General features: G+C 47.4%; 1 protein-coding gene across 1 annotated transcript in view; it reads left to right on the top strand.

Annotated features, from left to right (window-relative positions):
* Positions 1-27,394, top strand: part of NOC2L (nucleolar complex associated 2 homolog (S. cerevisiae)) — a 55,117-nt gene that overhangs the window by 11,537 nt on the left and 16,186 nt on the right. Inside the window, exons 9-15 of the mRNA XM_009325268.1 lie at positions 170-358; positions 2,686-2,825; positions 7,105-7,216; positions 14,498-14,611; positions 14,812-14,913; positions 19,776-19,919; positions 25,883-25,996. Coding sequence (XP_009323543.1) covers positions 170-358; positions 2,686-2,825; positions 7,105-7,216; positions 14,498-14,611; positions 14,812-14,913; positions 19,776-19,919; positions 25,883-25,996 — 915 coding nt within the window. The remainder of the gene's footprint in view (positions 1-169; positions 359-2,685; positions 2,826-7,104; positions 7,217-14,497; positions 14,612-14,811; positions 14,914-19,775; positions 19,920-25,882; positions 25,997-27,394) is intronic.

The following is a 27,394-nucleotide window of genomic DNA, read 5'->3' on the forward strand; positions in this document are numbered from 1 at the left end:
TGAAGAAGGAGCAGGCTGGATTATTATTTTTGCATATTCCTTTGAAGTTACTTGCCTTATAAAAGGAACACTTCATCCCTGGTTTGGACATAGCTGGGTGGGGAAGGTTAGTGAAAAAATGTTTTTGTTCTGGTTTATGTGGTTGTGTCTTGTCCTCTTTCCTGCACAGCAAATGTACATCGCATTTGTGAAGAATTCCAGATTCACCTCTCCCAATGTCCTGCCCATGATCAACTTCATGCAGCGCACACTGACAGAGATGTATGCCCTGGACACACATACCTCTTACCAGCATGCCTTCATCTATATCCGTCAGCTTGCCATTCACTTGCGCAGTGCGATGACGATAAAGAAGAAGGTAGGTACCCATCAGTGTGGAAGGAGCGTACCCTACTATGGGGAACGTGCGGAGAGGGGAAAATTACAGTAGCCACTTTGGGCTTTTGATAGTGTCTCTAAAGTGTCAGTACTTGTGTCTGACCCATTTCCTAATGTGCCAAGGAATTTTTTGCCAGGGGCTGGGAGCTTCAGAGATCACCTCATAGTTGCCTGCGTTTAGAATTTCAGCAAGGAAGGAGAGGAAAGACAACTGCAGGGTTAAAGTCACTTTTCTCTTCCCAGCTTGCAAGAGTTTGTGATGCGCTTTGCATCTTCTGCCTTGGGCACCCTTTTTCCTCTCTGTGAAGCTGCTGTTTGCAGCCTCTGTTGCAAAACCTCAAGGTAAAGAAGATTAGGAACCACCCGGATGTATGCATCTTTCCAGTGTGAAGTCCATACTATTTAAAGGACTTAATTGAACAAAGCAGCTCAGACCTTTTGGGAGCAGCCCTGATTTCAGCCACCTCCAGTCTGACCTCGGAAATCTGAGTCAGATTGCTAATCCTGGCTTTATTCATGTTTAGTAAAACAGACCCCTATAGATAAATTGTTCAGCTGCTCCCAAACATTGCAGGATTGGTGACCAGTTAAATCTCCTGGCTGTTCAGACATGGGGATGAATGAGCAGAGATAAATGAAGTCTGGGCTGCATATGCCCTAATTGGATTGCATTGGCTGCTTACACCCTCAGTCCTGGCCCAGACAAGACCTAAATCCACCTGATCTCACAGCTGGGGAGGGTTGTAGGAACTTCAATTGACAACAGCACAACCAAAATATACAAATCCAAGTAATAAGCCAATTAATTTAAATTGAGCAGTGGGTGGTTATGGAAGGAGTCTACAAGAGCAGATTGCTTATCTCTTCTGTGCCAGAGAAGCTGAGAACAGAGCTTCTTGGTACATCTCAGTGACCTGGTGAGAGCTGGGAGAGCTCTACCATTTCCAGTTGCAGCTTAAGTCCCTACTGCAAGGTTTGGTGCAGTGGCTGCAATTGAGGGCTTCTGTCATTGTTTCAGGACTTTCATCTTGCTTCATCCATGCAAAAGAGGAGGTGACCTGGGCCTTGAAAGTCTGTCTGAAACAAACACAAGTTGGAGCTGAGGCACCTTGTTAAGTGTGATCTCATAAATTCTTGGTGCAGTTCTGGGGAGTACATGGGCCTGCAGAACTCTTTGGAAAGGGTGTCCTTAAGGGGGACTCCTGCACTCTTCTGGGCTTTTATTTAATCTGGCACTATGGGCTGCTTAAGCACATGGCAGGGAGAAAGTGGGGGCTTGCCCAAATATTCGTGAAAACAATGTCTTTTGGACTGATGCAAGACTTGACCCGCACCTACCCGTACTACTGAGCCAGCCTGAAATGCTGGTTCAGTGTGTCATTGCATGTCAGGCACACTGCTGTCCTATTGCATTGTTTTTGCTGGTAACCATAAAGACTGGCTGAGAAACAGAGCTGAAAGTTTGTTCTCAGCTCTGCTGTCTGGCATTTTTACTCTGCAATTGAAAAAAATGAAACTGTCCTGGGTAGTGTCTTTCCCAAAAGCAGGGAGGAGTGCTGGGTTGATCGTTTGGTCCTTGCTTTGACAGCAAATGTTTGTAGGGACACCTTTAAAATGAACACTGATATTACATTTCAGGGTTAGTGGGGTGGTGGTTAGGGGGTTTTGATTAATACAGCTGAGGGAAGGGAAGCCTCAAGTGGGAAGGACAAGCTGCTACGTAACAACCAAAGCCATTTGAGTGCAGAGAGGGGAAATCCAGATTAATTCAGATTAATTTCTCGCTAGCTTGAATCTGTAGTGTAGCTTTACACACCCTTTTTCCCCCCTCTGGTCTGCAGAGGTGAGAAGGCAATTTACAAGGGTGTCAGAGAGAGGTACTACATTCCAGCCTTCCTACCTGTGGGAGACCATGGACTGTCCCAGGGACTGTGGGTAAATGGAAGAGTTAAAGGTTTCCTAATGCTTGGCCACATCCCACCACCTGCTGTGAGCTGGGTCATTAAATCCTTCTCAAATGAGCCATACTTGTGAAGAAAAGCAGTCTGTGTGTTGCTCATTATTTCCTTCAAGGCACTAACTAGTACCAAATCATAATGTTGCCAATGCAGCATCTGAACTTGCTGGATGGTGGGTCAGCCACTAGCATGAAAGCGACACCTAGAATGTTAGTTACTCCTCTCTAAACAGTGCACAATGTCCTCTTGGAGAATGCTGGATAAAATGTGTCCTGAAGAGAAACTAGAGTGAACTCCTCTCAAATGCCACATTTTCAGGTTTGTGCCTGTGTTTTTCCCTTTTCTGCAGGAGAACTTCCAGTCTGTTTATAACTGGCAGTATATCCACTGCCTGTATTTCTGGTGTCGGGTTCTTAGCACAATCTATCCCAGTGAGGTCATGGAGCCGTTGATCTATCCTTTGACGCAGGTCATCATTGGCTGTATAAAGTAAGTAGGACTGTTTTTCTTCTTTTGGCTATACTTCTTTCTCTTGCTTGATGTGGCAGAGCAGTTACTAAGGGGTGTTACTGTTACGTGTTTTGGATTTAACCTTGCATTGTAAGGAATTGTCTGAGAGCGGCTTTTGATGGAAGTATTCCACCCGAAGATGTGTTGTGAGCACCTGTATGTTTAGGTGGTGAGAAAGCTGTGGTGTAGGTTACTCTTTCCTGGGCTAAATTCTCTGTGTAAGAGAAGCTGCAATCTGAATAGCCTGGACAGGTTATCCTCCTAATTGTACAAAGTGGTGAGGAAAAATGTACTGACTTGCCTCAGGACCTAACAGTGCCAAAGTACAGAATCAAGTCCTCATCTCTAGCCCTGTAAATACAGTTAGAAGATGCATTTTTTTGTGCGTATTTGTTAGAATTTGGAGAACTAGGACACATATATTGTTTTTAGTGTCTCTGCTGAGAATTTCTTTCTCTTTTCCCATCAGTTTTTATGTTTATATATGAAATTTTTCTGCTTTGAAATGGCTGTTTATAATGAGCATTGAGGGAATTCCTGAATCTCTGGTGATCTCTGAAATCCTGTTAGCTCAGTTAACCAGATTCTCAGCTTTAAAACACCACCCGCCTGGTCTTGAAAAACTCCCAAGTGGTGATGAAGATAAGCAGATTTAAACGATCGTTAAGAGTATGCATACATCCCTCTTCCCATCCCCCATGTGGACCGGCTGCTTCCCACTGCTGTTGTAGAGCTTTAGTTGTGCTGCAGACTAATCTAGGCACGCTTCTACCTGTCCAGGCAGATAAATCGGCTATCTGGGGCCGAGGAAAGGTGAATCAGGTGAGTCTCGGCAAGAGCAGCAAATAGAATTTGTTAGTGTCTGTGATGGACAGGGCTGCTTGGCATGAAGTACAGTTACTGTCTGACAAGGCTTCAAAGATTTGGGAACCCGACAGGTGGGTTCTAGGGTGGGGAAAATAGAAATAAATCCCACCCTAGCTTCCTTACTGAGCCAAGCCAGTGTCCAGGCTATAAAAAGGGGGGCGGGTAGGTAGGTTAGCAGATGTGGGAATGATGTGGCTCCACGGGCTTCAGTCTATACCCAGGATCCCTAGTGGCTCCCTCCTGAGTATAGACAGCCTCTTCTCAGTGTTGGTAGCTGTGCTGTCCAAACTGAGACTAGCCAGAGTCAGTCTCTGTGCCGTATCCCCTGGTGTAGATATGCCTGTAGCAACTCAGTATAACAGAAGAACTCAGGTTGTTTCTATTTGAGGTGAGAGGATAAAAAAAAAACAACCACCTTGACCTGCAGGCTAGATTATTTTATTTCACGTACCACTTCATGCGTTTCTGGAAGGCCCATTTAGGCGTATGCATCTGCTTGGGGGCTGCTTAGTATCTGACTGCTGCGAGACTTTCTTGTGGAGATGACGTGGCTGAGCTGGACCCCTCTTTTTGTTTCTCTGGGCTGCTCAGCTTTGAGAGGTGTGTGTATGGAATCAGGTGGTGGGGAAGGATGCTGTGTAACATCTGGAATACCTTCTTTCAGTTCTGCTCCTGATGTGGTGTAGTGCTTTGGGGCGCGTCCAGAGGGTGGGACTCCCCTTCCCCAGTGCCTTTTGTACCGGGAGGTGGCGCCTGGCTCCAGCGAAAGGGCAGTGAGCGGGGTGTCTGTCTGTAGGACCCGATCCGCTCCTCATGCCACCCTGGCCTCTTACCCGAGGGGAATGGGGAGAAACCACCATCAATCACATGCTTTTTGCTCTATGCAGGGACCAGGGAGGAATTTGAAAAGGGATTAAATAAGATAACTAGAAGAGGGTTGCCTGCTAAAATCAAAATTAGCTCCCTCATTTTCATGCTCCCTCTTCTTGCTTTCCAGCATATAAAATGCATTGTAACTATTTTGTAATAATACATATTTCGGAAATGGACCCCATGTGTGTCTGGAAGCTACCTGTGCTCAAGGTGTGGTCCAGGGAAGTTGGACTACTGAATAGAGAAGTGCTGGAATCGATGGTTTCTGACTTTTGTGATGCTGGGAAGAGCCTCATTGCTGAATTTGCTCATGGAATTGCCATGTGATAATGAGTGATGCTGCTCTCTCAAACAGCTGAAAGGTTGCAGTTTGATCAATGGGGCAGTGTTGTAGGTATTGCAGAGGGAGTAGAATGTGGAGGAGATTACTTCCCCCTTCCTTTCTCTGCTTTGTGCTTTTCCCTGCCTCCACAGTCCATAAGTTTCTCCTTTTGGTCTGTGTGCTTGCATTTGTCCGAGTTCATGGGTTTTGGTTTGGGTTGTTTTTTTTTTTTTGCAGAAGCTCCTGTTCTGTTATCCCTTTTCCCCTCATCCCATAAAGTGTTTTTCTGAACACGTCTGTTTGGATTTCTACCTTGCTTCCAGTCTAAGCTATAAAAATGAAGTTCCTCCCTGGCTTATAATTAAGTGAGGATTTTTGGTGCCCACTAAGTTTTGGTTTCCGCCCTCTCAGCACGTGTAGGGGAGAAAGCAGGTACAGCCTCCTCCACGGAGAAGCAAGCACAGCCTTGGTGTCCCTGAGCAACTTCCCTTGGTGACCTGTCCTGGTGGGGTGGAGGCTGATGTTGAAAGAAGCTTTCTTTGTCCTCTCTAGCCAGAGGAAGATTGTGGTCACCCAGGAGTATAACAGAAGGAGCTGTAGTGAGTAAAAATAAGCCTTTAGGCTGTTCTCTACACCACAGCCCGTGCCCTGGCTGTATGGGAGAAGTACAGCAGGCATTGCAAGAGACAGCGATGGTAAGACATTAGAGAGCACGCTCTGCTGAGATGAAATGTCAGTTTGAACGCCCCGGCTGCGCCCTGGAGTGACTAGGCAGTTGGACCTTCCTCAGCAGAGCTGGGACCCAGCTGTGTTTTGTATTCCCTGTGCATCCAGCCATCGGGAAGTTGAGCAGATTGTTGCATCGCCGTGCACTCTAAAATTAATGGTCTTGGTTTACAGTAAATCTATACACTTAGCAGGTTTATTCCTCGATCAATTAATTCCTGAGAATGGCTTTCGTCATCTCCAGTGGTGCCAGATCAGGGGTGCAAAGTAGATTTATTTCTGTAATGGATCCAATGATAATTATTTCACTATTTGGAGGGGGGGGAGATGCAGGTGATTTATGATGCCTGCTCAAGCTTTTTTTTTGCTTTCCTGGATTGCTCAGCAAGCTCTTTGAGGAGGGGAGGGGTTCATTTATCAGACTTGAGCCTGTTGTCTGGGAACTGTGTTTTTAAAAAAAAAAAACAAACCACAAACAAAAAAAACCCCAAACCTTGTTAATGCTGGAGGCATCCTTGTCTTCAAGTACAGGTCATTCAGAGTGAAAGGTTTCTAGAGTGGTACAGTAATGAGGTCTGGTGTCTTTTAGGGGTAGCTCTGCATTCTCCCCTCTGCTGCTGGCTTACACGGTGCTGGGGGAGCTGACCCTTCTCGGTCTCAACCTTACAAATGGAGTTGGCTCTACTTCTTAATACCCAAGTGTGTAATGGTTTAAAGCGTGGGTCAAAAAGTCTGTCCTCTTCCCCTCCATGCTGATTACTGGCTGTTCAAATGTACATGTTGCCTCTCTGAAGGAGATAGGAATAGCTTAGGTGCTTCTCTGGATTGGAGAGCGCTGAACAGATTTCGCTGTGAGAGGTCACTCTCCTTCCGCTCTGTCCTTTCTGATATGCTAGTCACTGCTAGTCCAGCTCCTTCTGCCTTAGCAACATTCCATACTAAGAACATCATTGTTCAGGTGACAGCATGAACTCTGGGGGCATACAGAGGGTACGTGGCCTGAAATGGGAAACATCTTCCTCCTTGTAGTCCCTCTGGTATGCTGGGGGAGCCCTTTTCTTGGTCAAACTTGCTGCTTTAGATGGGCATTTCACTGCTGGTTCCTGCCACTTTTTCTTGCATACCTACCTGTGCTGGGAGCATGAGAGCTGAAAGTGTTGAACATGACTAAACAGCATCAGTGATAAACTTAATCTGCAAAGCTCTTGTCTTATAGCACTTTCTCCCAGCAGAAGCCGGAAACCTGGTGCTTTAGTTGCAGGAATTTGTGTTAGTGTTATAGCTTTAACATGTGTGAATTTTATTTCCAACTATGGGATAGCTTCAGCAGCTCAAACAGTTTGCTGTGCAATACTAAAGCTGTCTTTCTTTTGTAGAGTAGGAAAGGCTCTCAAGTGTCACTGAAGGCTGCAGGTGCAGTTCCTATATAAACTTGGCCTAATACCCTTTCTTGTTTTTTTTCCTCTCTAGGCTTGTACCAACGCCTCGTTTCTACCCTCTGCGCATGCACTGCATCCGTGCACTTACACTGTTGTCTGAGAACACCAGGACCTTCATCCCAGTGTTGCCATTTATCCTGGAGGTTAGTTGGTTTCTGCTGATCTAGCAACGGCTGATGCCTACTACCTGATAAGCACACTCTCTTACTATACCCACCAACAGCTCCCAAGATTGCCCAATTTGCTTACTCCCTAGAATCCCTGGCAAACAGTGTCAGACAGAATGTATTGTTTGGTTAGCAAATAGGATTAAACTTTTATTGGCCTGTGAGCGGAGAGTATCTGTGATCAGCTGGGTACAAAAATACATTCCTAGGTGGTTTAACTAATGCAGCTGGAATAGGCAAAGGGTTTGCCAAAGAAGAGATTCAGAGGCTCAGCTGGTTGCAGTAACTCCCCAAGCTGTTGTTACTTGATCCTGCTGATGCGTTCATATCTTAGCAAAAGGAAGAATTTCTCCTAACTGCAGACAAAGGGAAATGGAAGGAAAAAGCCCTTCAAGAATTAAGAATTTATTTAGGAAAAAGATCTCCGTGAACGCAACCTGGCAAAACGCAGTGTGTTTGAAATACTGGTGCTAAGAGACCATCCAGCTTTCCCGCCTATCAGATGCCTGACATGTCTCCACATAGGTCTTTCTAGCCTTGCTGCTGTGAGAACGTAGTACAGAAGTGGTGCAGTCAAACTTCACTGAAGAAGGGTGAGGAATGCAGAAGCCTCAGTAGGTCAGCATGAGGCTGAACACTGAAGAGGAGGAGGGAGGGAGACTTCTGTAATAAATGACCTGAGTCAGCTGGGTTCATTCCTAATGAAGTTCTGTTGAAGCAAAGGCTTTTGTGGTTTTGTGTTGTTGTAAACGTCCTTTGCAAACCACATCCTCTGAGCCTGTGGAAGGCAGCGATGTTTATAAATCTCCTCCTGCTCTCCCGCTGCCTCCACCGCTCCTTGGCCCTGGTCTGTGTGGCTTTGCCATTCGCCTGCTTCCTTCCTCTTGTTCATGCATATTTGAAATCCTGCCAACCGGATTTAGTAGCAGAGGCATCTCCGCTCTGGGGTAGTAGAGCTTGGGGCAAGGATGGTTTCTCTGCTTTTTATTTTTTAGTGCTCTGAGACATAAAGCCTTGCCCTCCTCGGGGCCTTCCCCCTGCTTTGCATTCTGGCCCCTACACCTCGGCTGTAATCTGTGTCGATCCCCAGCCAGACGTTACCACACTGCATGCTGAGCTTCCTCCCAGTTTCCACAAGCCCTCGACCACATCCGATCCTGCTGTGTTTGTTTGTGAGGTGCTACTTGGCTTAGCTTGCCCAGGTGTTGGTGACAAGGGAGAGATGGGGGCAGGGTAAATCTGTGTTGCTTGCATACTCTTTCACATTACTTTAACAATTATTTTGCTTTAACTTCTATAACCCAAGGTGACTGGCATGATGTTAAACTCCCATATCTCCCTGCAGCTGTCAACCTTTCCCTTCTTCCTGCCTATCTCCTGCAAGGGATCCCTCAAATATTCTGTGGAGTTCCCAAGAGCATTCAGGGCTATTCCCTTCATATTTCCATCTCTTCCCAACTCCCTCCTCTGCTCTATTAGAGGTATCTGAACACTCTTACAACCCTTTGTGTGTCTCCGCAAGCTATCTTCAGGCAGGAGGTGTATTCCAGCTGTGTGGATGAGATGGTGGGAAGCTTTAGCACACAGAGGGGAAGTGACCTGCCCTAAGTCCCAAGGTAGCTGTGGTGATGCTCGGAGGAGAATCTGTGTTCTGATGCCCAGCCTAGTGGTTTAACTATGACCCTGTTTCTACCAGCTCACAAGTTCAGCAGTGACTTAGTCAATAGACATTAGTCCTATGCCACACCATGTCATGAAACAAAATCCATTTTAAGCCCATTATCCAAACCATCTGAGATTGAGGGATCTGATCAGTGTGTTGGTACTAAGCAGAAGTAGACTTGAGGGGCGTGACTGGGGTTGGGGGAGTGGAATGAAGCCTTCCCAGCATAAGGTATGCTCCATTTGATATGAAGGAGGAAAGGCTGCTCTGTCTGTCACTGTTGCAACTGAACCCAAGTGCAGTAAAAGAATGGCTGTGGAGTTTGTGACCCTATGTTTTGTGCACTTTTTGGAGAGGGCTTTGCATGGCCTTAGAGTGTAGATTCTGTGAAGCTGCTTGTGTAAGAAGTGATGGTGTAACTCTTCTATCCTTCCCCCTCTCCATCAAGGAAATCCATCTCTTGCTACCTCTTGCCTTAGCCCTGTTGCTGCTCTGCTTTCAAGAGATGGCAGATTGAATGTTTGCGCAATTCCCGTAGGCACAGAAATTCCCCAAGCCCCTGCCAATAGAAATGAGAGCTGGCCGCTTGATGCATCTTGACAAGGGCTGATGCTCCCCAGCGTGGGCATCCAGTGCTGTCTCCTCTGACTCTGCTTTCCAGGATGCAGCAAAAGAAGCAGCTTGCTAACATTACATTTTAGATAGGAGGAGGTGGCTTGGGAGAGAGTGTAAAGCAGGCAGGCTTTTATTTTTGTATTGTTACTTCCCTTGAAGGGCCTGTGAGATCCCAGGCTTTTTTTTTATCACTTCAATTATTGTGTGACAGGCACTAGTTTCTGCAGCAGGAAAATTGGTGGCTCATCCGCTGGAAGGCAGGTATGGATAAACAAGGTGGAAGTCTCCCCACAGGCAGACTTCACATGCCAATTTAAAATTGGCTTCCCCTGTGGAGGGATGGGAGAGGAGGTTAACTCTGACATGCTTAGGAAGGCATGAGTTTTTCACTTTGACACTTAAATGGCTTGAGTCTTGTTTTGGATGTGCAGCTTGCTTTGGAGAAAGTCCCCAGGGGCTTGGAGTGCAACACATATGGGAGTGGGCAGTGGATTTTGTCAGAGGAAATCGGCTGGTGCGAAGGTTGTAGTTGGAGAATTGATAATGCTGGACACGGTCACACATTTAAGCACAGATCTGAAATTAGCTTTCTACAAGACATGGGCTCTTTGCCTCCTTTACACAGAGAGGAAAAACTGGAACTTTAGACAGACTAAGCTGAACCACTGCACCAATGGAAGACATATCTTTCTTTTTCCTCATTCTCCTCCCTCCGCCACTATATTGCAGCTCTTAAATTCTGGATCGCATCCCTGCAGGTACCAGGGGTTGAGTGAAATCATGCCTGACCAATCTAATAGACTTCTACGATGAGATGATTGGCTCAGTGGATGAGGGGAGAGCAGTGGATGTTGTTTATCTCCTCTTCATCAAGGTTTTGGATACCATCTCCCATAACTTCCTCACAGACAAGCTGATGAATTGCAGACTAGATAAGCAGACTGTGAAGTGTATTGACAGCTGGCCAAACTTCCAGGCTCATGCTGTGATCAGTGGCCTGAAATCTAGCTAGAGGCTAGCCACTAGTGATGTACCCCAGGGATTGATACTGGGGCTGATACTGGTTATCATATTCATTAATGGTTTGAATGGTGGGGCAGAGTGGCACCATCAGCAAGCTTGCAGATGATACGGAGTTGGGAGGAGTTGTTGATACACCAGATAAGTGTCCTGCAATTCAGAGGGATCTTGACAGGTTGGAGAAATGGGCAGGCAGAAACCTCATGTAGCTCAACAGAGAAATACAACATCATGCACCTGGGGAAGAATAATCCCATAATAACAACATCTTGGGGGCTGACTGTCTGGAAAGCAGCTTTGCAGAAAAGGACATGGACAACAAGTTGATTAAGAGCCAGTGATGCACCCTTGCAGCAAAGAAGGCCAACGGCATGCTGGGCTGTGTTAGGCAGAGCTTTGCCAGCAATTTAACTGGCCTTTCCCCTCTGCTGAGCACTAGTGATACCACAGCTGGAGTGCTGTGTCTAGTTCAGGGCTCTCCAGGGCAAGAGAGACATGGACATACTGAAGTGAGTCTAGTGAAGAGCCACAGAGATGAAGGGATTGGAGCATCTGTCATGTGAGGAGAGGCTGCAAGAGCTGGGACTGCTTAGACTCAAGAAGAGAAGGCTCAGGGAGAATCTTATTAATGTGTATAGAAGACAGAGCCAGGCTCTCTTAAGCGGTATTCAGTGACAGGACAGGATGCAATGGGCACAAACTGAAACACAGAAGGGTCTGTCTGAACATCGGGAAACACTTTTTTTTGTTTTTTACTGTGAGGGTCATTGAGCACTGGTGTGGGTTGCCCAGGAAGGTTGTGGAGTCTCCATCCTTGGACATATGCAGAAGCAATCTGGACATGGTCCTGGGCAGCTGGCTCTAGGTGGCCCTGCTTGAGCAGCGCAGGATGGACAAGACGACCTCCAGAGCTCTCTTCCAACCTCAACCATTCCTGTGAATAGAGGTTGAAGCCAGATTTTTCTCAATGGCACTTAGTGATGAGAGGCAATATGCAGAAAATGAAATACAAGATGTCCCACTTAAGCATTGGAGAAAAAAAACAAACAACAAACCCAACAATTGTATATAGTGAGGCTAGAACAGGTTGCCTAGATAAATAGTGGAGCGTCTGTCCTTGGAGATACTCAAAATCTGACTGGATATGGCCCTGAGCAACCTGTTCTAGTTGACCCTGCTACGTGACTTCCGGAGGTCCCTTCCAACCTTAACTGTTTTGTGACTGAGTGCTTCAAGCCAGCTTCTGCAGAAAGTTGGGCAGCTTTTCTGAACTTGACAATAATCAGACTCTGCTGGAGCAGCTTCACTAGGCCCTCTCAGCCCTTCCCTCAGTGAAGCGGGAGGCTGACTGACAGACCTGAGGGGAAAGCTGCAGGCAGGCCCAGCAAAGCACTGTATCCCTGCTGTGAGCTGGCCTGGGGCAGCCAGCTTTGGGGTGATCAAAGCAGATGCCGGGAGGCTTTTGCTAGAGCCTGAGAGAAAGAAATGGGGGGGACGGATGGGGCAATACAGTGGGAGTGCTGTGGGTGCGGAGTTGGTTCTCTGGTTTGCACTCTGGCAGTGTATACTGTATATCTGAGCACCCTTCCGACTAGCCACGTGGAAATCAACTGTGAGCTTGAGATTGCCAAAAATCCTTCTCCTTCCTGCCTATGTTGCCCTGTCCTTTCCTCTGTCTGCTAGTGGTTATCAGTTAAGCCAAATTGTTGGCTTTTGACATTTTCTGGCCCTCTAGTCCCTCATTATCGCCTTTCCACCCTGCCACAGGATTCCTAGACATCAGTCATCCTCTCCTTCAGTCTGGCTGTTAGCTGATCCCTTCTGCGCGGTCTTGAGATGGAAACCACATTTTTCCCCCCGTCCCACACGTTCTGAAGGGCTCCCTAGCACCTCCTGGGAAAGTTTCAAAACCTCTGGTTGCATTTCCCTGCTTGCGTAGCGGCATGTTAGGATCCCACAGAGCCTGACGCCTTTTGCTTTAACGTGTCTGACCTCAGGGATCGATACTACTGTTTTGGCCAAAGAAATAACCGTGCATAACGAGGTTTATAGCATCGATTCCCTAGGCTAGGGCTCTTTGTTTTCACAAGCCACCAAGCTTGTCCCTCCCTTCCAAATAACCTGGATTGACAAATAAAATGTAAAAAATCAATAGTCGTCTCCATGCTTTTCTGGCCTGGGGGCATCCATGTGACCTGAACACCCTCCCTTTCTTCCTCACCTCACCCTCTAGCAATCAGTGTGCTGCGTCCCCACGTTGCTGGGCTGGTTGTGGTCTGATGATGAATGTGTTGCTGCTGCATAGAAGGAATAGAGTGTGATTTAAAAGCATTGGGGACAGGGAGAGGAACTGTAGGTTGCTTCTGAGGTGCTCAGAAGTATGGGTGGGCAGGGTATTTGCCTCATCAGCCCCCCTCAATGGTTGTCATCAGATATGCAAATGATTACCAATTGCTGGCTTTTTTTTTTTTAAATGAGATCCCATTGCTAGTGAACACCTCCCTTGATTGCCACTTGTTATCCCCTGATGGGGGTCTCTGGGAATCTGCCCCGGCTCAAGTGGTTTTTGCAGTTCTTACCATCTTTCTCTGGAGATCCGCCCCTACCAGGCTGGGAAAGGGCATATTTGTATTGCTCCTCATTTTAGAAACGTTTTGCTCCTCCTTCCTGTGAGACACACAACCAGCTGTGATACACAGCTTCAGAGAAAGAGCAGCACAGTGCACAGGCTTATTGGGATAGTGTACCCTGTTGCCTGACATCTGCCCGGGACAGTAGGGACCAAGGCAGATTCAGGCTTTAGCTGATTTCAGCTGAAGATAGCTTTCCTGTGTGCCAAATACAGCCTTTCAGGGAAGTGAAGAATGGAAATTCTCATTGATTCATGTTACCCTTCCCCCGGGAAGTTGCAAAACTCCTCCCAAAAAGGAGGGAGTGGGGAAAAGGCTTTCATAGTTCTTGGTCTTGATTACAATTTGTTAAGTTTTAAGGCAATAATGGCTGCTCTTAATTAAAACCAAACTTGAGATGCCACCCTGGAGAGCCAGTCACACACACATTGTAAAATTCCTCTCCGTTTTCTTTTTTCTACTATGTAAGCTTCATAGGTTCTGTTTCAGAAATACTCCCCTCCCCAACCATTATTGTTAAACAAGCTCTGGAAAAACACAAAAGCAAAGGTGCAGGTCTGCCTTTTGACATTGCATACTAGTCTGCTGGGCCTCCAGCTGTACCCTAGAGCTCGTGTGCGCTCATCATTTTGATGAGAAGGGTGCATGGTCTCCTCTCGAACTCTGGGAAGGGGCCGGTTTTTCTCCATGTCCCTTACTGTAAAATGAAATGTGTCCATGGAGAATAATATGCACTTATTCAAAGGCTGTTCAGTTATAATTGGTACAAGGGACGCCAATGGGAAATGTGTTAGAATAGAAACCTTGCCTGGAAAGAGGTGTTTGTGAAAAGGACTTACTGGTCTCTCTGCTTCCTGGGGCAATTATTTCAGTGATAATAAAAGGGTAATGGATTTGGTGTAAGCAACATTTAGTCTTGCTGTTGAAAAGCTTCTCACATTAAGGGACAGCTCCAAAACGACAGCTCCAAAACAAGCTCAAGCTTTGTAGTATGATCTTTCTGACCATTAGAAGCACTGGTCTGAGAAACAAACCTCTAGTTTCTTGTGCTGTTGCTTGTGTTGGTTTCCTTTTACCTCATACTTCTGTGGCATCTTTCACACTCAGGTCTCTAAAGCTTCAAGTGTGGTTGGTGTTTGCTCCCTAACTGTCCCTTGCTAGGATATTTAAGAAAGGTGTGGTACAGTGATCAGAACAGGCAAGCAGGAATCAGGATTTCTGGATCGTCTTCTCAGCTCTGCCACCAACTGCGTGATCTTAGTTGAGTCATTTGGTATCTGTTTTGTTTTGCAGTGTGATCATCTTTATACTCAGTTTTTTCTGCTGTAGGTTTTCCAACAAGTGGATTTCAACAAGAAGCCAGGACGCATAAGTGCTAAACCTATAAACTTCGCAGTGATCTTGAAGCTTTCCAATGCCAACCTGCAGGAGAAGGCCTTCCGAGTAAGTGGAACCCCAGCAGCCAACAGTGCACAGCTTCTCTGTAAGCCGCCAACAGTGCACAGCTTCTCTATAAACAACAGAGTTGCCCTAGCAATATGCTTTGTGTTCCTGTCCTGTGAGGCTGGAGACTCATTTCCCAATCTGGGCGCTGTAGGGTTCAGTTCCTATCTGATACCTCTATTTCTGCTTCCCCTACCCAGGATGGACTCATTGAACAGCTCTATGACTTGACGCTTGAGTATCTCCATTGCCAGGCCTACAGCATTGGATTCCCAGAGTTGGTTCTCCCCACTGTCATTCAGGTAAGGTGTAAGATGCTTCTCGGTCATGCCATGAACGTGCACAGAGTGGGATAAAGTCGTTAAAGCTAACAGTGAACTCAAGATGGCCTTCACAATGTGAGGAGAGCGCCATTTACCTTTTCTTAATTATAGTTTTTCTTTGCGTTTTGGGGAATTCTTGGGGAGGAACAGAGGCATTGCATCTGATTAGGAGGCTGAAGGTAGGTGAAAGTGGCTGGGGAGGGAGCCAGTCTTTTGGGAACCAAAGTGGAACAGAGGGCTGCATAACTGCTGTAGAGATGTGTTTTTGACTAGTGAGCACAGGTGAGTTCTTGGCAATTCAGAGTTGTCCGAATTGCTGTGTTGTCTCAGAGCAGTACCTGTGCTCTGTGAGCCCATACTTTTCCTTGCCTTACGACCTCCCTCACGTGCTCTCCACAAGATGGCAATCTTCCCTCCTTCCACAGTGTCTCCATCAACTGGGGCACTTTCTCCCCAAGTCCCTCCATACAAAACAGTACAATTCCTGCCTCCGTGCCTCCTCCTTGCTGCACCTAACAGCAGTGCTGCAAAGTAGTCTCCTTTGCCTCTCCCTGGCATTCCACGGTGCAGGGTGTACTTCCTAGCTACTTCATGTTTACATACTTCATTGCCTGCAATAAAACTGCCTAATAGCGCTGTGCATCTGGGTGCATAATCCTTCCCTAATACCTTGCTAGCTGGGTGGCTTCAGTTTTGAATGAACAGTGACCTCTCTGCTTTGAATGGTAAGATTGCTCAGTGCAAATGTGTTGGAACTTGTTGCCTCCCTTCCTCCTGGTCCTCTCTATTTTTAACTCACGAGTGGCAGGTGTCATACAAGTTTGGCAGAGAGCTGCTGTCGTATCCTCCATGGGGACATGAACCTCTGCTTTGCTTTGGTGTCTGCTGTGAGGCCCTGTGTCAGCATACCTTGTTGCTGTGATGCCTCTGGTTGACATGGGAGCGATGACTCGGTTGGGACCCACGGGCTGCTTGGGAGGCAAATCTCCTTGTTTCTGCTGTATGTAATAGGCTGGCATCTGTCAGGCGCATGACTCTTGGCTGGGTCCCTGCAGCCTGGCACAGGCCATTGCCTAGCTGGCAGTAGGAAGCTTTGGCTAATGTGAGCTGACAGGCACTCTCGGTGCTAGGAGAGCAGCTCCTGTGCTTGCTCTCGCTTTGCGTGCTCCTCACTTATCGGCAGTGAACAAAGCCCTTTCCTCTCAGCCAGCAGCTGTTGAGAGCATCGAAGCTGTCGGAGCCGATGTTCTAGCTGGAATGAAAAACGGCTGACAGCCCTCTGGCACCAAGCACCCTGTGGCTTCCAAACACACCCTGGGACCAGCCTGTATTTCTGCAGAGAATTAATGCTATCGGATTCCTATTTGGCTGCCACTAACCACAGCCTCGTGGCGTCTGCTGGGCTGGGGTGCTGAGGTTAGCTTCCCAAAATCTCAGAGTCTTCGGGAAAGTGTTGGGGGGAGGCTTTTCTCCTGGAATGGTTCCAGTTAACTGTAAAAATCCATCTGTCCTGATTCTTCCTCCCTGATGAGCTCACGCTTCTCTCAGTGCCGTGTCGTAGGGGCTGTGTTCCAGCTGGCGAGGCTTGCGTTCCTTGTCTTCTGGTCAGCGGCTTTGGGAGAAGCTAGGCTGAACTGCCTTCAAACTGAACTTTAAAACCTCCTTGCCTGGAAGGCAGGGAGCAGCCGGGGAAGATCAAAGGAAAGGAGAGCCGGTAGGGGCGGGAGACAGTTCAAAGGCTTCTGTTTTGCCCAGCTGCTGGGACGACCCCATGGCGGTCACTGCCTCCACAGGCTGGTAAGGAGCTCAGAGTGCAGAGCCTGTGTGTCTGATTGCTTGGAAGAGACTGCCTCTTCCCTCCCCTAGAGCCCTGACAGGCATCACAGAGCAGAGGTGGGAGGTTAAAGGGAAAAACTGGGCAGGTGTCGATAAGGGGTAGGTACTGCTGGGTGGAGGCAGGAGGTGGCATGATCTAGACGTGACTTGCAGCGAGACAGAAGGGCAGGAGGTGCCGGTTTGCTTTGCCAGCAGCCACTCCTACTGCTGCTCGCTCTCTGTCCCAAGTTGAATATTCCCTCTGCTTTTTGTGAGTGGGGGATTGGGCTTGATTTGCGTTCCCTGGAACACACACACCCAGCTGCTTCAGATAATTTATAGTTCCCTGCGTCGTTTACAGTAAGAGGAGCTGGGTTTTTGCTGTGGTCTCTGCTGGTATAAACCATTGGTGTTTAAGGCTGGCAGTTCAACAGAATCAATCCCACTAATCACACAGCTGCTTAGCTAGGAACTGACATGAGATGTTAACGACATGCACACACACATACACGCCTATGTTCTGATTACTTTTATTCTGGAAAGGTATGGTTGTATTTGGCAGAGTAGAAAAAGGCATACACAGAGACCCTTCCTCTCTCTCTCTCCTCTATCTTCTTTTACCTTCTTGGTTGTGTTCCCTGCCTCTTAACACAGGACTGAAATCTCATTACGTTTCATTAATATCTGTGGCAGATAGTGGTGGGACTGTGAGGGATTGCAGGGGTAGGAGAGAGGAGGGGGAAAGGAGGAATGAAGCATACGGCTGTGAGAGCGAACACACAACAGCAAACTGCACAGATAGAGCCTGAGATTTTGCAGGATTTCTGGTGACACTTCTGCAACGAAAGAAAAATAATAATATATGTGGCAGCGGATGAAATGGATCTGGGGCTGCAGCTGTGGGGATCAAGTGAGATAAATCAAATGACAAATGCATCTCTCAGTGGAGATAAATATGCAGCACCTATAAAAATAAGTATTTTTGAAAGGGGGGGTGACGGTAGGACAGGCTTCACCAGCAGCAGAATAGTTTTGCTGATGGTTTCTTTGTACTTGTTTAATGGGCTGTTTGCTTTGTGGAAAGGGGGAAAGGTGTTCATTTTAACTCACATTTTTGAGTTGGATGTATGATGGCAGGTAGGCATATGCTGGGGATAAAGGGACAAGAGAAGCCCCTGCTGCTAGGTAATGGGGGATATTCTCCATGTGTGTAGCAGACAGCAGATCCTGCAGCAATATACCCATCAGGAGAGCAGTGTCCTGACAGAGAGGGGCTAGGTAGGTGTGACTGTCACCTCTTGATAAACATTTAATACCTACCTACTTGGCATGTAAGATCAAGCCAACATGTAGGCTTGGCAGGAGGGAGACATACTCCTCCTTCCCCCAGCTCTGTCTTTTGAGGCAGAACGTTTGAAGCCATAAGTAGAGAAGGCAGTACTGCATTTGCTGACTAGAAACCCTTTATCTCTATCATGATAGCATCTGCAGAACCCAGCGGAGATGAAGGTTCCATTGTGGTTAACCATTTTCTTTTGCCGTGTTGGATATCTTACTCTAGACCAAGCGCCTGTGTAGTGTGTGCGTGTGTGTGTACATATATATATATAGCTCTAGCAAAGAGCTTGGCCTGCAGAATTTGGACAGCACTCCAGAGGCTTGTCTTGGTGTTGGTCAAAACCATTAGCAGAGAGTGTAGTAAACTGGAATTCAAGCCATGAGTCAATCTGGACACCCCCATCTCTTTCTGTCAGCAAGAGCATCTGCTGCCGCCTCAACTTTTAGTTTGGAGGTGTCAGAACAGTGCAGTGGTGTTGGAGGGTGGTTTGTATTGGGAGGGGAAATCTTCTTTGGTGGGGAGAAAAGAGGTTTGCTTGAGGACAAGGCTACTGAGATAAAAGAAGAAAACAACACAAAAACGTGCTCTGTTTGCAATGAAGTCTCATTGTCTGAGAGTAGTGAAGTGTGCTTTGGGCACAGAGAGAGGGCAGGAGCAGATTGTCTGTGAGTAGGATTGTCCTTGCCCTTTCAGGCAGCAGTAGGGTTTGTGGTTTCCTGGCAGACTGGCTCTTGTCCTGAGGGTTACATGTAAGGTCTTGGGTCTAAAAAGAATTATCTAGACATAAGCTGCACAACTTGTCCACAGAGAGTGTTATTTTGTAAATTTTTGTGTGGTGGGTGTGTGGGTTTGTGCCCTTGAAAAATCAGTGGTGCCAGCTGGAGCTGGGTTGGTACAGTCAGACATTAAGCAAACTTCACCCCATGTGACTCTGCAGATGGCCATCTGTCCTGACCCACAGCTCTGCTGCTGTAGCAGCACCAAGTTTTCCTACTGAGCTATGCAAAAGACCTTTACTCCCAGCCCACAGACACTTCCACCCCAATTTTAAGTCTCTTCTCAAGCTCTGTCTTCAATCCCAGCCACCAGGCTCATCGGCAGCCTCTTGTATTTGGTATTCCCATTCCAATATCCACTGGTGTTCTATAGTCTTAACCCACAGACGCCTTTCCCCATTCTAATATTGGCTTCCCTGTGCTTTTGGCCATCTAGCATCCGCAGGTACCCTCTGTTATTCCTGATGTCCGTGCATCTGGTCCACAGTCCCTCTTACTGTTTGGCTGAGCAGGAGACGGTGATATTGTAACTACAATGGCAGCTAGAAGCTGAGGCCCCAGGGACCATAGACTTTTTTCCTGCTGGCTGCTTGAGCTCCACTGATACATATTTTTTTTCAGAAAGAAGCAGCATTAAAGGGTGCAAAGAGCTGTTTTTGAGCAAGGCCCCTGCACAGGATTGTGTATAAACATCTGGCCTATCACTGCAACTCTTTGCATCCTCCCAGCCCAGAGTGGCAGGACCCCCAGGGTTGAATATGGGTGATACATTGGAGTACGGTATGAATTGAAGGGAAAAGGCACCCCATGCTGTCTGTCACTGGGGGTGGGAAATGTTTTTTTGCTGATGAGATCTGTGTATGGAAACTATTACATTGCTTTCATTCTTCCTCTCCTTTTCCTCGTCCCAGCTAAAATCTTTCCTGAAGGAATGCAAGATTGCCAACTACTGCAAGCCTATCCGGCAGCTCCTGGAGAAACTGCAGGAAAATTCTGCCTACGTTGCCAGCAGGCGTCAGAAAGCTACCTTCGGTGTGGCCAGCAGGGAGTCTGTGGTGAGTCTGCTACTTTGATTGGGCTTCCTGGAAAGACAGTCAGACTCTGGCTGCTGGGATTGAGCGGGTGGCAGAGGGAGGAAGGACGACGAGATCATGGAAACGGGAGTGTGTGGGGTGGGGCAGATATTCACAAACAACTGAACTCGGCAGGGCTCTGATGCTATAGCTGGCAACACTCTGCAGCCAAGAGCCTTATGGAAAACACAGTCCGTAAATTATACCCTTCTATTATAACACACACACATGTATGCATGGAAGCGCCTTGCTTTGCTGGGCATCTCCTTTGCTGAGAAGTTTCTTGGGTTTCATCATCCCATTCTTGATACGTAGGTGCCAGTTGGTGCCTAAAGTGATAGGGGGGATTCTGCTGCCTCTGTAAGCATGTTGTTTCCTCCTAGTCTGTAGAGACCAGTCCCCAATGAAGCCATTGGCAGACTGATATGTGGCAGTTCAGGATCCTGAGGCAAACCTTTCCCCATTTTCCTGGGCCTTGTGGAGACAGAGCTATAGAATCAGGAAAGTTATGAGCCATAAGAGCAGTCATCGGGCATCCTGGGCACTGCAGATGCTTCTCAAGAGAGATGCTGGTATATTCTTCTGTTTGCAGCCTAAGCATCCAGCCTGCTGAGAAAACGCTGAGCACATTCGACACCTAGAAAAGTTACAGTGGCTCTGGGTGTCTCACAGGGCCTGTGGAGCAGTTGAGTTAAACATCAGATTCTACCTTAGTGATGAGATGAAGAGGAGTGACTAAGGTGATGATGGAGACCCCCTTCTTATCTTAGGAAATGAACTGTAGCACAGCTAGAAAACAGTATATTAGAGGGTGTTTTAGCTAATAGTTGGCCATCTGGCTAACAGGCTGAGAGATGCTGCCTTTCTCCTTGTTTCCCCTGCTCCAGGAGGCTGCCTGCTCTGAGCCAGGTCCTCCTAGGGATGGTGTAGCATATTGTCAGGACATTCCTTTCAGTGTCCTTGCTTGAAGCTTTTTTTTTCTTTTGCTTTGCTCCATCCTTCTTTGGGGACCTCTTGACCTGAGGTATTTGAAATCCAGGCCCTATGTAAATGAAGCCAAAGGGAAGGAAGCCTTGTTAATGAAGCTTTGTTTGTGTGTCCTTTGGGTTGGACATTTTGTCTTTGCTTTTTATCCGGCACAGCGGCCTTTGCAAGCCTGATAGCAGGTGAACTGTGTGTGTGCACGCTGCTCTGTGTGAGAGGAAGTAGTGGGTCTGACTCTTCCTTGCCTGGCAGGAGAGAGGTGGAAATATCTCTGTCTGCAAGGTAGTTGATGGGTCTGAGCGGTCTCTCTGGCCACATGGTATTGTTGGAAAGTCTGGAGTTCTGCATCATTGAAAGCTCCACCTGTTGGCGTGGAGCTGAGCACGGAGCAGAAGTTGCAGCGCAGACTAATTTGTCTTCAGACACTAAGGGGCAGGCACTGCAGGAAAATTAGCCTTTGAAATCCGGACGTATCAATGCCAGGACACAGCAGCGCTATTCTGGGATTAAGGGGTTGATGGAACTGGGTTTCAAGTGACTAAGTAGTCTTTGGTTCTGTAAATGCCATTCTGGGTTGGACTGTTTTGCTAGAGGAATTATGCCTCCCGCCTGGAGTGAAGTGGTTAGGGTTTTGCTCTTTTGTATTTTTTGCGGGCAATGCTGTGGCCACCCACCCACACTGCAGAGGTAGAGATTTCAGCCTCTAGGGCTCTCCATGAAACAGATGAGCTGGGGAAGGTCGTTGGCTAAATAAAACAGGGTTTCCAACAACTCTGCCACTGTCTGCTTTTCCCAGCAACGCTGGATGCAGTCCCTTGTGTAAGAACTATATGATTATTTTAACATTTTGCTGCCTGTATGTCTCCTAGTTGACATTGGTGCACCTGCTTTCCCAGGGACATCTGGGTGGCTGAGTAGCGTGAATCAGGCAGGGTTGGCTCTGGAGGGGCAGCAACAGCCAGCCTGCCTTGAGTAAGGGAGGCTGGTTAAGGGAAGCAGGCACCAGTTTGCCCAGCCTGTTTGGAGACGGCTGTTCTGCCATTTAAGGGGATAGAGCAACAGTGTGAAGTGCTGCTCAGGGAGGATGCCTGGATTGCCTGTGCAATCTGTATTTTTGCACTGCGGTGGTGTCCTATGGGGAGAAGGGAGCCTTTCTCTTCCTTCGGTTAATGGGATATCGGTGCTCCTGGGAGCAGAGGAAACAGCCCATTCAGTACTTCTGTGAGGTGGAAGAGCCGTGGTGGGTTATCTTTTGTGCCCAGGTGGCCCTGTGTTATCCCCCTACTCCTTTGCAAGCAGATGGTGTAGATTCCCAAGAAGGGCCAAAGCTCCTGCAGAGACTGGGCTTCCCAGAATGATTTGGAGCGTCCCTCGAAAGCTGGGTTTAGTTTGCCAGGCTGTCTCCAAGATATGTGGGGCATTGGCACTTCTCAAGAGCAAACGCTTCCAGAAAAGGGAAGGGAAGGAGAGGGGTGAGGGGAGGGGAGGTATTTGCATGTCCCCCTTGCCAGCAAGAGCAATTGAAAGCAAATGCTCTCTGGTATTCACATCCATGCATTTGTGCCTGCTCCACTGTAGGGAGCAGAGCCCAAATTCTGAGCTAATTCTTCCATGCAGTATGGTGAAATGCGACTTTCCTGGGGGGAATTTACAGAGAAATAGGTTTAAATGAGGGGAATAAAAGTTGTGAATGTGATCGGATCTGCACTCCTGAGTAGCAGGCGTGCTTTAGAAAGCTGGATTTTACCTAAGGATCTTTATTATATAATTTTAAAGAAGAAACAGCCTGGGGATTGAACTTAGTGTTGCGGGGGGAGCATCGTGGTGCAATGTTTAACTTAACATGGAGGGACTGTGGAGGGATCCCTCCTTGCATCCCAGGATCTGTGGTATGGAGGGATAGACACACCAGAAGGGTTCAGCCAGACTTCTTTATTTTAAGATTGAAAACTTAACTCTTTTTTTTTTTTTTTTGTAAGAAGCAGGTTATTATTTGAGAGTCAGTGCTTTTCTGAGTGTACAATGCTAATAGGTTACTATGCTAATTAAGGTCCTTGTGAGGGGAGCCATAACAAGTGCAACTGAAGTTGAATCTAGATGCATAATGTGCAGCTCTGATTGTAGGTTCGTCTGCACTAGTGTGGGCCCTGGACTGGCAGGGGAAAATGCAGGGAAGGAAGAGGCTGCACCAGGACCCGCAGCGTGTGCCGGGTTGCGTTACAGCTCTGTGGCTCCCGGGCAGACCTTTGCTGGGGAACCTTCGTTTAAGAACAGTGCAGCCCAGCAGGCTGTTACGCTTAATGAAATGTGAAGTGGGGGAATGGGCTGATGGAGAGCATTGCCTCATTTCCATGAGATTTCCAGATCTTCTGCGTTCATCCCCATCTCACATTTCAGATGGGAGGTTTTTCTGGAGGGTGGGTGATGATCTATGTTACATTTGTTCAGGTGCTAGCACTGTGGGCTTGATCCACACTGGGTGTTGCCTGACAGCACAGTAATGCAAAAGCAGTAATAGAAGGAGAATTGCAAATGGTTAAAGTGGGTGTGATGGTATCCACTCTCTCAAAATTCCCGTCAGGTGAGTGTTTTAATGGTCTTTTTTATCTCTGGATTCCAGCACACTTTAAAACCAAAAAAGCTGTATCAGACAGAACAAATAGACTTTTGCTCTCTGTAGGAAGGGTCTTTCTCAGAAGCTGTCCATACCCAAGCAGCATCAACAAATTGCCTGATTACAGCTGGCAGCCTGATATGAGCCTGATCTATAAATGGGGTGACTTTGTATTCCTCGGGAATTACTCCTCTTGCCATAGTGGTGGGTCAGATCGACAGTAAAGCTGTGCTGTCTGCTGGCTGGCGTCTCCGCTAGCAAGTGCTGCTGGAGTCGGCAGTACATCAGCTGTGCTTTCAGTCAGCCTGCCAGGGAAGAGACCGGAGAGCAGACGCAGGCTCCAGCCGTGCAGACCTGGAGCCGTGTTACAAACAGTCCCGCGGGGGTTGTGAGTCTGGGACCTGTGATTACCAGAAAGGGCTTATTTGGCTTGATGCAGTATTGATAGCGCCTCTGGTAGGATGCATAAATAGATTCTGCGCCATTAGAGTGCAGGTGACACAAGCTGGTCGCCATTTAATTGCCAAAGTTCAGCTCCTGGTGCCAGCTGCAGAGACCACAGATCATCTCCACTTCCCTCCCAGTGATGGGCCAAATCAAGAGCTGGCGTAGACTGTTGCATTTCACTTCACAATATACACTGAGTACCTGTTCATTTGTGTAAGCTGGGAGCTCTGCGCTGCTATCCGTTGCCGAGACCTGCTCTTTCTGTCTTCCTGTTCATACACTGCTCTTTACACAAACTTTTTCCCACACCTTGGCTCACAGGCTGAAGCCAACACACCATAGCTCCCTAGTTTTGGGGCTCAGCTCCCCAGAAGCAGTTGATCTGGGAACTGCTGAAGAATATTTGAGCTGCTGCTGTGTTTTCTCCTGTGAAGAAGGTCTGGCCTTTTGTTCCCACCCTCAAACAGGAGCATTGTGTACACACAGCTGTCCATACAGAGCTCTGGATTTGTTCTCAGCCCTGGATTCAGGATACTCTTTGGATCTGTGTTGACCTTTGAGTGTATCTATGCTAACCTTTGTTCCTGTTGCTCGTTTCCTTCCTCCTTCGCCTGTTTCATTTCCTACTTGTATGTCATGTCTTTCTGCTTACATTAGATTGACTTTTTACTGTGGGGTAATGCAAAGCCTCTGGGCACTGTGGTAATCCAGATAACAGGTACAGTTCTGTGTGGGTTTTACGTTAAAGGGATGTTGGCAGGTTAAGAAGAATGTATTTTAATATGACATACCACCACCACCCCCCCTTTCAGCACTAACATGCCAAATGATTGAAGTGTAAAAGGATTTTTAACCATCTAATTTGCTTCCCACCATTTACGATGTTTGCACCTCCTTATTCTCCCTGCTTGGACAGCGGAAACAGACTCGGCACTTCTTCATGCTCTGCTCTCTCAAGGTTGGGATGAGTCCAAGACCCTGCAGGGGAGTGTTTGTTTCAAAAATAAACACTTGGCTGTAGAACAGGGGGGAAAGGCAATCAGACATCTTTGGTACTTAGGTCTTGTAAATGCTTGCATGATTTTTTTTCTGAATTAAAAAGCAAGAACTGAGCAGGTGATCAAATGCCTCCATTGAAGGAGCAGGGGACAAATTTTGTCCTGATAGATCCTCTGATCTGTCCCTTTGATTCCTATCTTCAGGTTTCAGTTGAAGTAATCCCTTTTTCATTACAGTAGGCTGCATCATCTGACTTGACTTCTGTGTCAGCATCTTCTCACTGGAGCTAGAGTAGAAGTGAATGTTCAAGGCCAAGATAGTAATAGTGGATCCCAGAAGGCATTGAGCTTATTTTAGGAGAGCCTATTGTGAGTTCTTAGCAATTCTGAGAATCAGGCCTCTTCTAGGAGGAAGAAATGGGAATCTGGGAACCCACATTTCAGGCCAGCATGCTGAGAAAATTTGGTGATCTTCCATAAGCTAAAGCATCTTATGTGCCACCTTATAGATGCTCCTTTATGAGGACCTTATGCTGTCCTTCAGTGCCATTGGTATCCTGTGCTTTAGTATTGCGTAAGTAAGCTGTTGCATTGGCCAACCCGTCCATTTCATCTTTTGGCTTTCTTTGATCTCCTTGCAGTGCCTGGGCATTGCTTTACCTAAGGAGAGTGATCAGTCACACTGCTCCTGACTCACTAGTTGCCTAAATGATTGTGCCTGAATTCACACTTAGTCCTGCTTGCATTCTTAGTTGTGGTTGCTAATTTCCTACCTAGAAGCTGGGAAAAGGTGGTTTGGGAAAGGGTCTTAACCTCTGCTCTTGACTCCCTGCGTTTGCCAGAGTTGTATTGGAGAACTGCTTTGAAAACCTTTCTTAAATTTGCACTCCCTCTCTCCGCAGGAACAATGGGAGAAGCAGGTCAAAGAGGAGGGGACACCTCTGACCAAGTATTATACTCAGTGGAAGAAGCTAAGAGAGAAGGAGATACAACTGGAAATCAGCGGCAAAGAAAGAGTAAGAATGAAACGCCTAATTTACTGGGCATCATCGGTGCCATGGGAAGACAAGAGAGCCACGTCCTGGCAGCAGGACGGTGGCTGGTCAAAACCAGCTCTGCTGGTGTGAGCTGAAATTGGCTTGAGCTGTGTGAGTGCATAGGCTGGGCATTCTTGGAAAGAGCGTGAGTGTGGCTAGACGGTAGCCTAGTCTTCAGCTCCCTGCGGATTTGTCTTACTGGGATCTCTAGGAGCACCATCTGTGTCCTCTGCCTGTAGCCTGTTCATTTGCCCAAGTTAATAGAGGATAGGTGAGAATGGGTGAAGTGGCGCTAAGGTAAATTTCCCTCTGTCCCTGTTTAGGCTCATGCTGTTCAAGAGACCCATTGGTACAGCAGCCTTTGTAATTCAAGGCTAGGAAGCTGAAGACAGTAGTGATAGAGTAATTGTGTGTACTGGCAGAGGTAGGTTGGGTAACAATTGTTAGATTGGTAGATTCGATTGTGTCTGAGCAACTGGCCTTATTGCGGATGTTACTTTTGGAACAAGCACGTGATGTAGTTTTGAAGTTTAGACTGTACACACGGTTCCGGTTCTGTGTGTTCATCCCCATGTTCATGGGCCTTCTCGCATTGCTTTAGGCAGTTTGCATCATTTCTTGCAATTTGTATTGCTTTCTTGATAGTAAAACAGAATGGGTTGAGCCTTTAGCTCTTTTTCCAGCTCTGCAGAATGTGACTGGATTGCCATGCTAAAACCTCACTTTGCAAGAAAGTAGGGAGGGGAAGATGCCTCTCTTCTTAGCAAAGGGAATATCGGAGATGAGTTCTGTTTCGCATTTTCTTATTTCACTCATGTCGGGGTGGCTGGTTGTGAGGTGGGACTTGCTGTCTGGACAGAAGTGCTCAGACTGCCATTTCCCACATCTCCTGCCCAAGGGAAGGCTCCTTGGCCACTCCTCATGCCACTGCATCCTCCGGGATGCAGAAGGTAGGCGTGGGAGCTTGCTTACATTAGGAGTCTAAAGGAAAGCTGTCTCGATGCTAATGCAATGAAAGTGCCTGAGCTAGGCTTTTGGCCAGGGAGCAGGAAATAGATATAATTGGTGTCTCCAGCGTATGGTGGGGAACAATAAAATGATCGATGGGACATGAGGATGATTGGCTCTGAGCCAAGTCCCAGAGTGTGGTAGAAGACCTGGGAGATCCTAGAAATGTTCAGTATCGTATACCAGCCTGAGACAAGGCCAGGAGGCTGAAATTCCCTGGGGCAGCCATGCAGAGGGAACAAAAAGCACGCTTGTTTTCTGTGCAAACCCAGCCGGAGAATGTGGCCTTTGCAGAAAGGAAATTGCGGGGCAGGGGGGGAAGCTAAGAAACAGCAAGAAGGTGAGTGGGGCTAATGTCTTGCCAAACAC

This window comes from Pygoscelis adeliae, unplaced genomic scaffold (assembly GCF_000699105.1).
Source record: "Pygoscelis adeliae isolate BGI_AS28 unplaced genomic scaffold, ASM69910v1 Scaffold36, whole genome shotgun sequence".
Lineage (NCBI taxonomy): Eukaryota > Metazoa > Chordata > Aves > Sphenisciformes > Spheniscidae > Pygoscelis > Pygoscelis adeliae.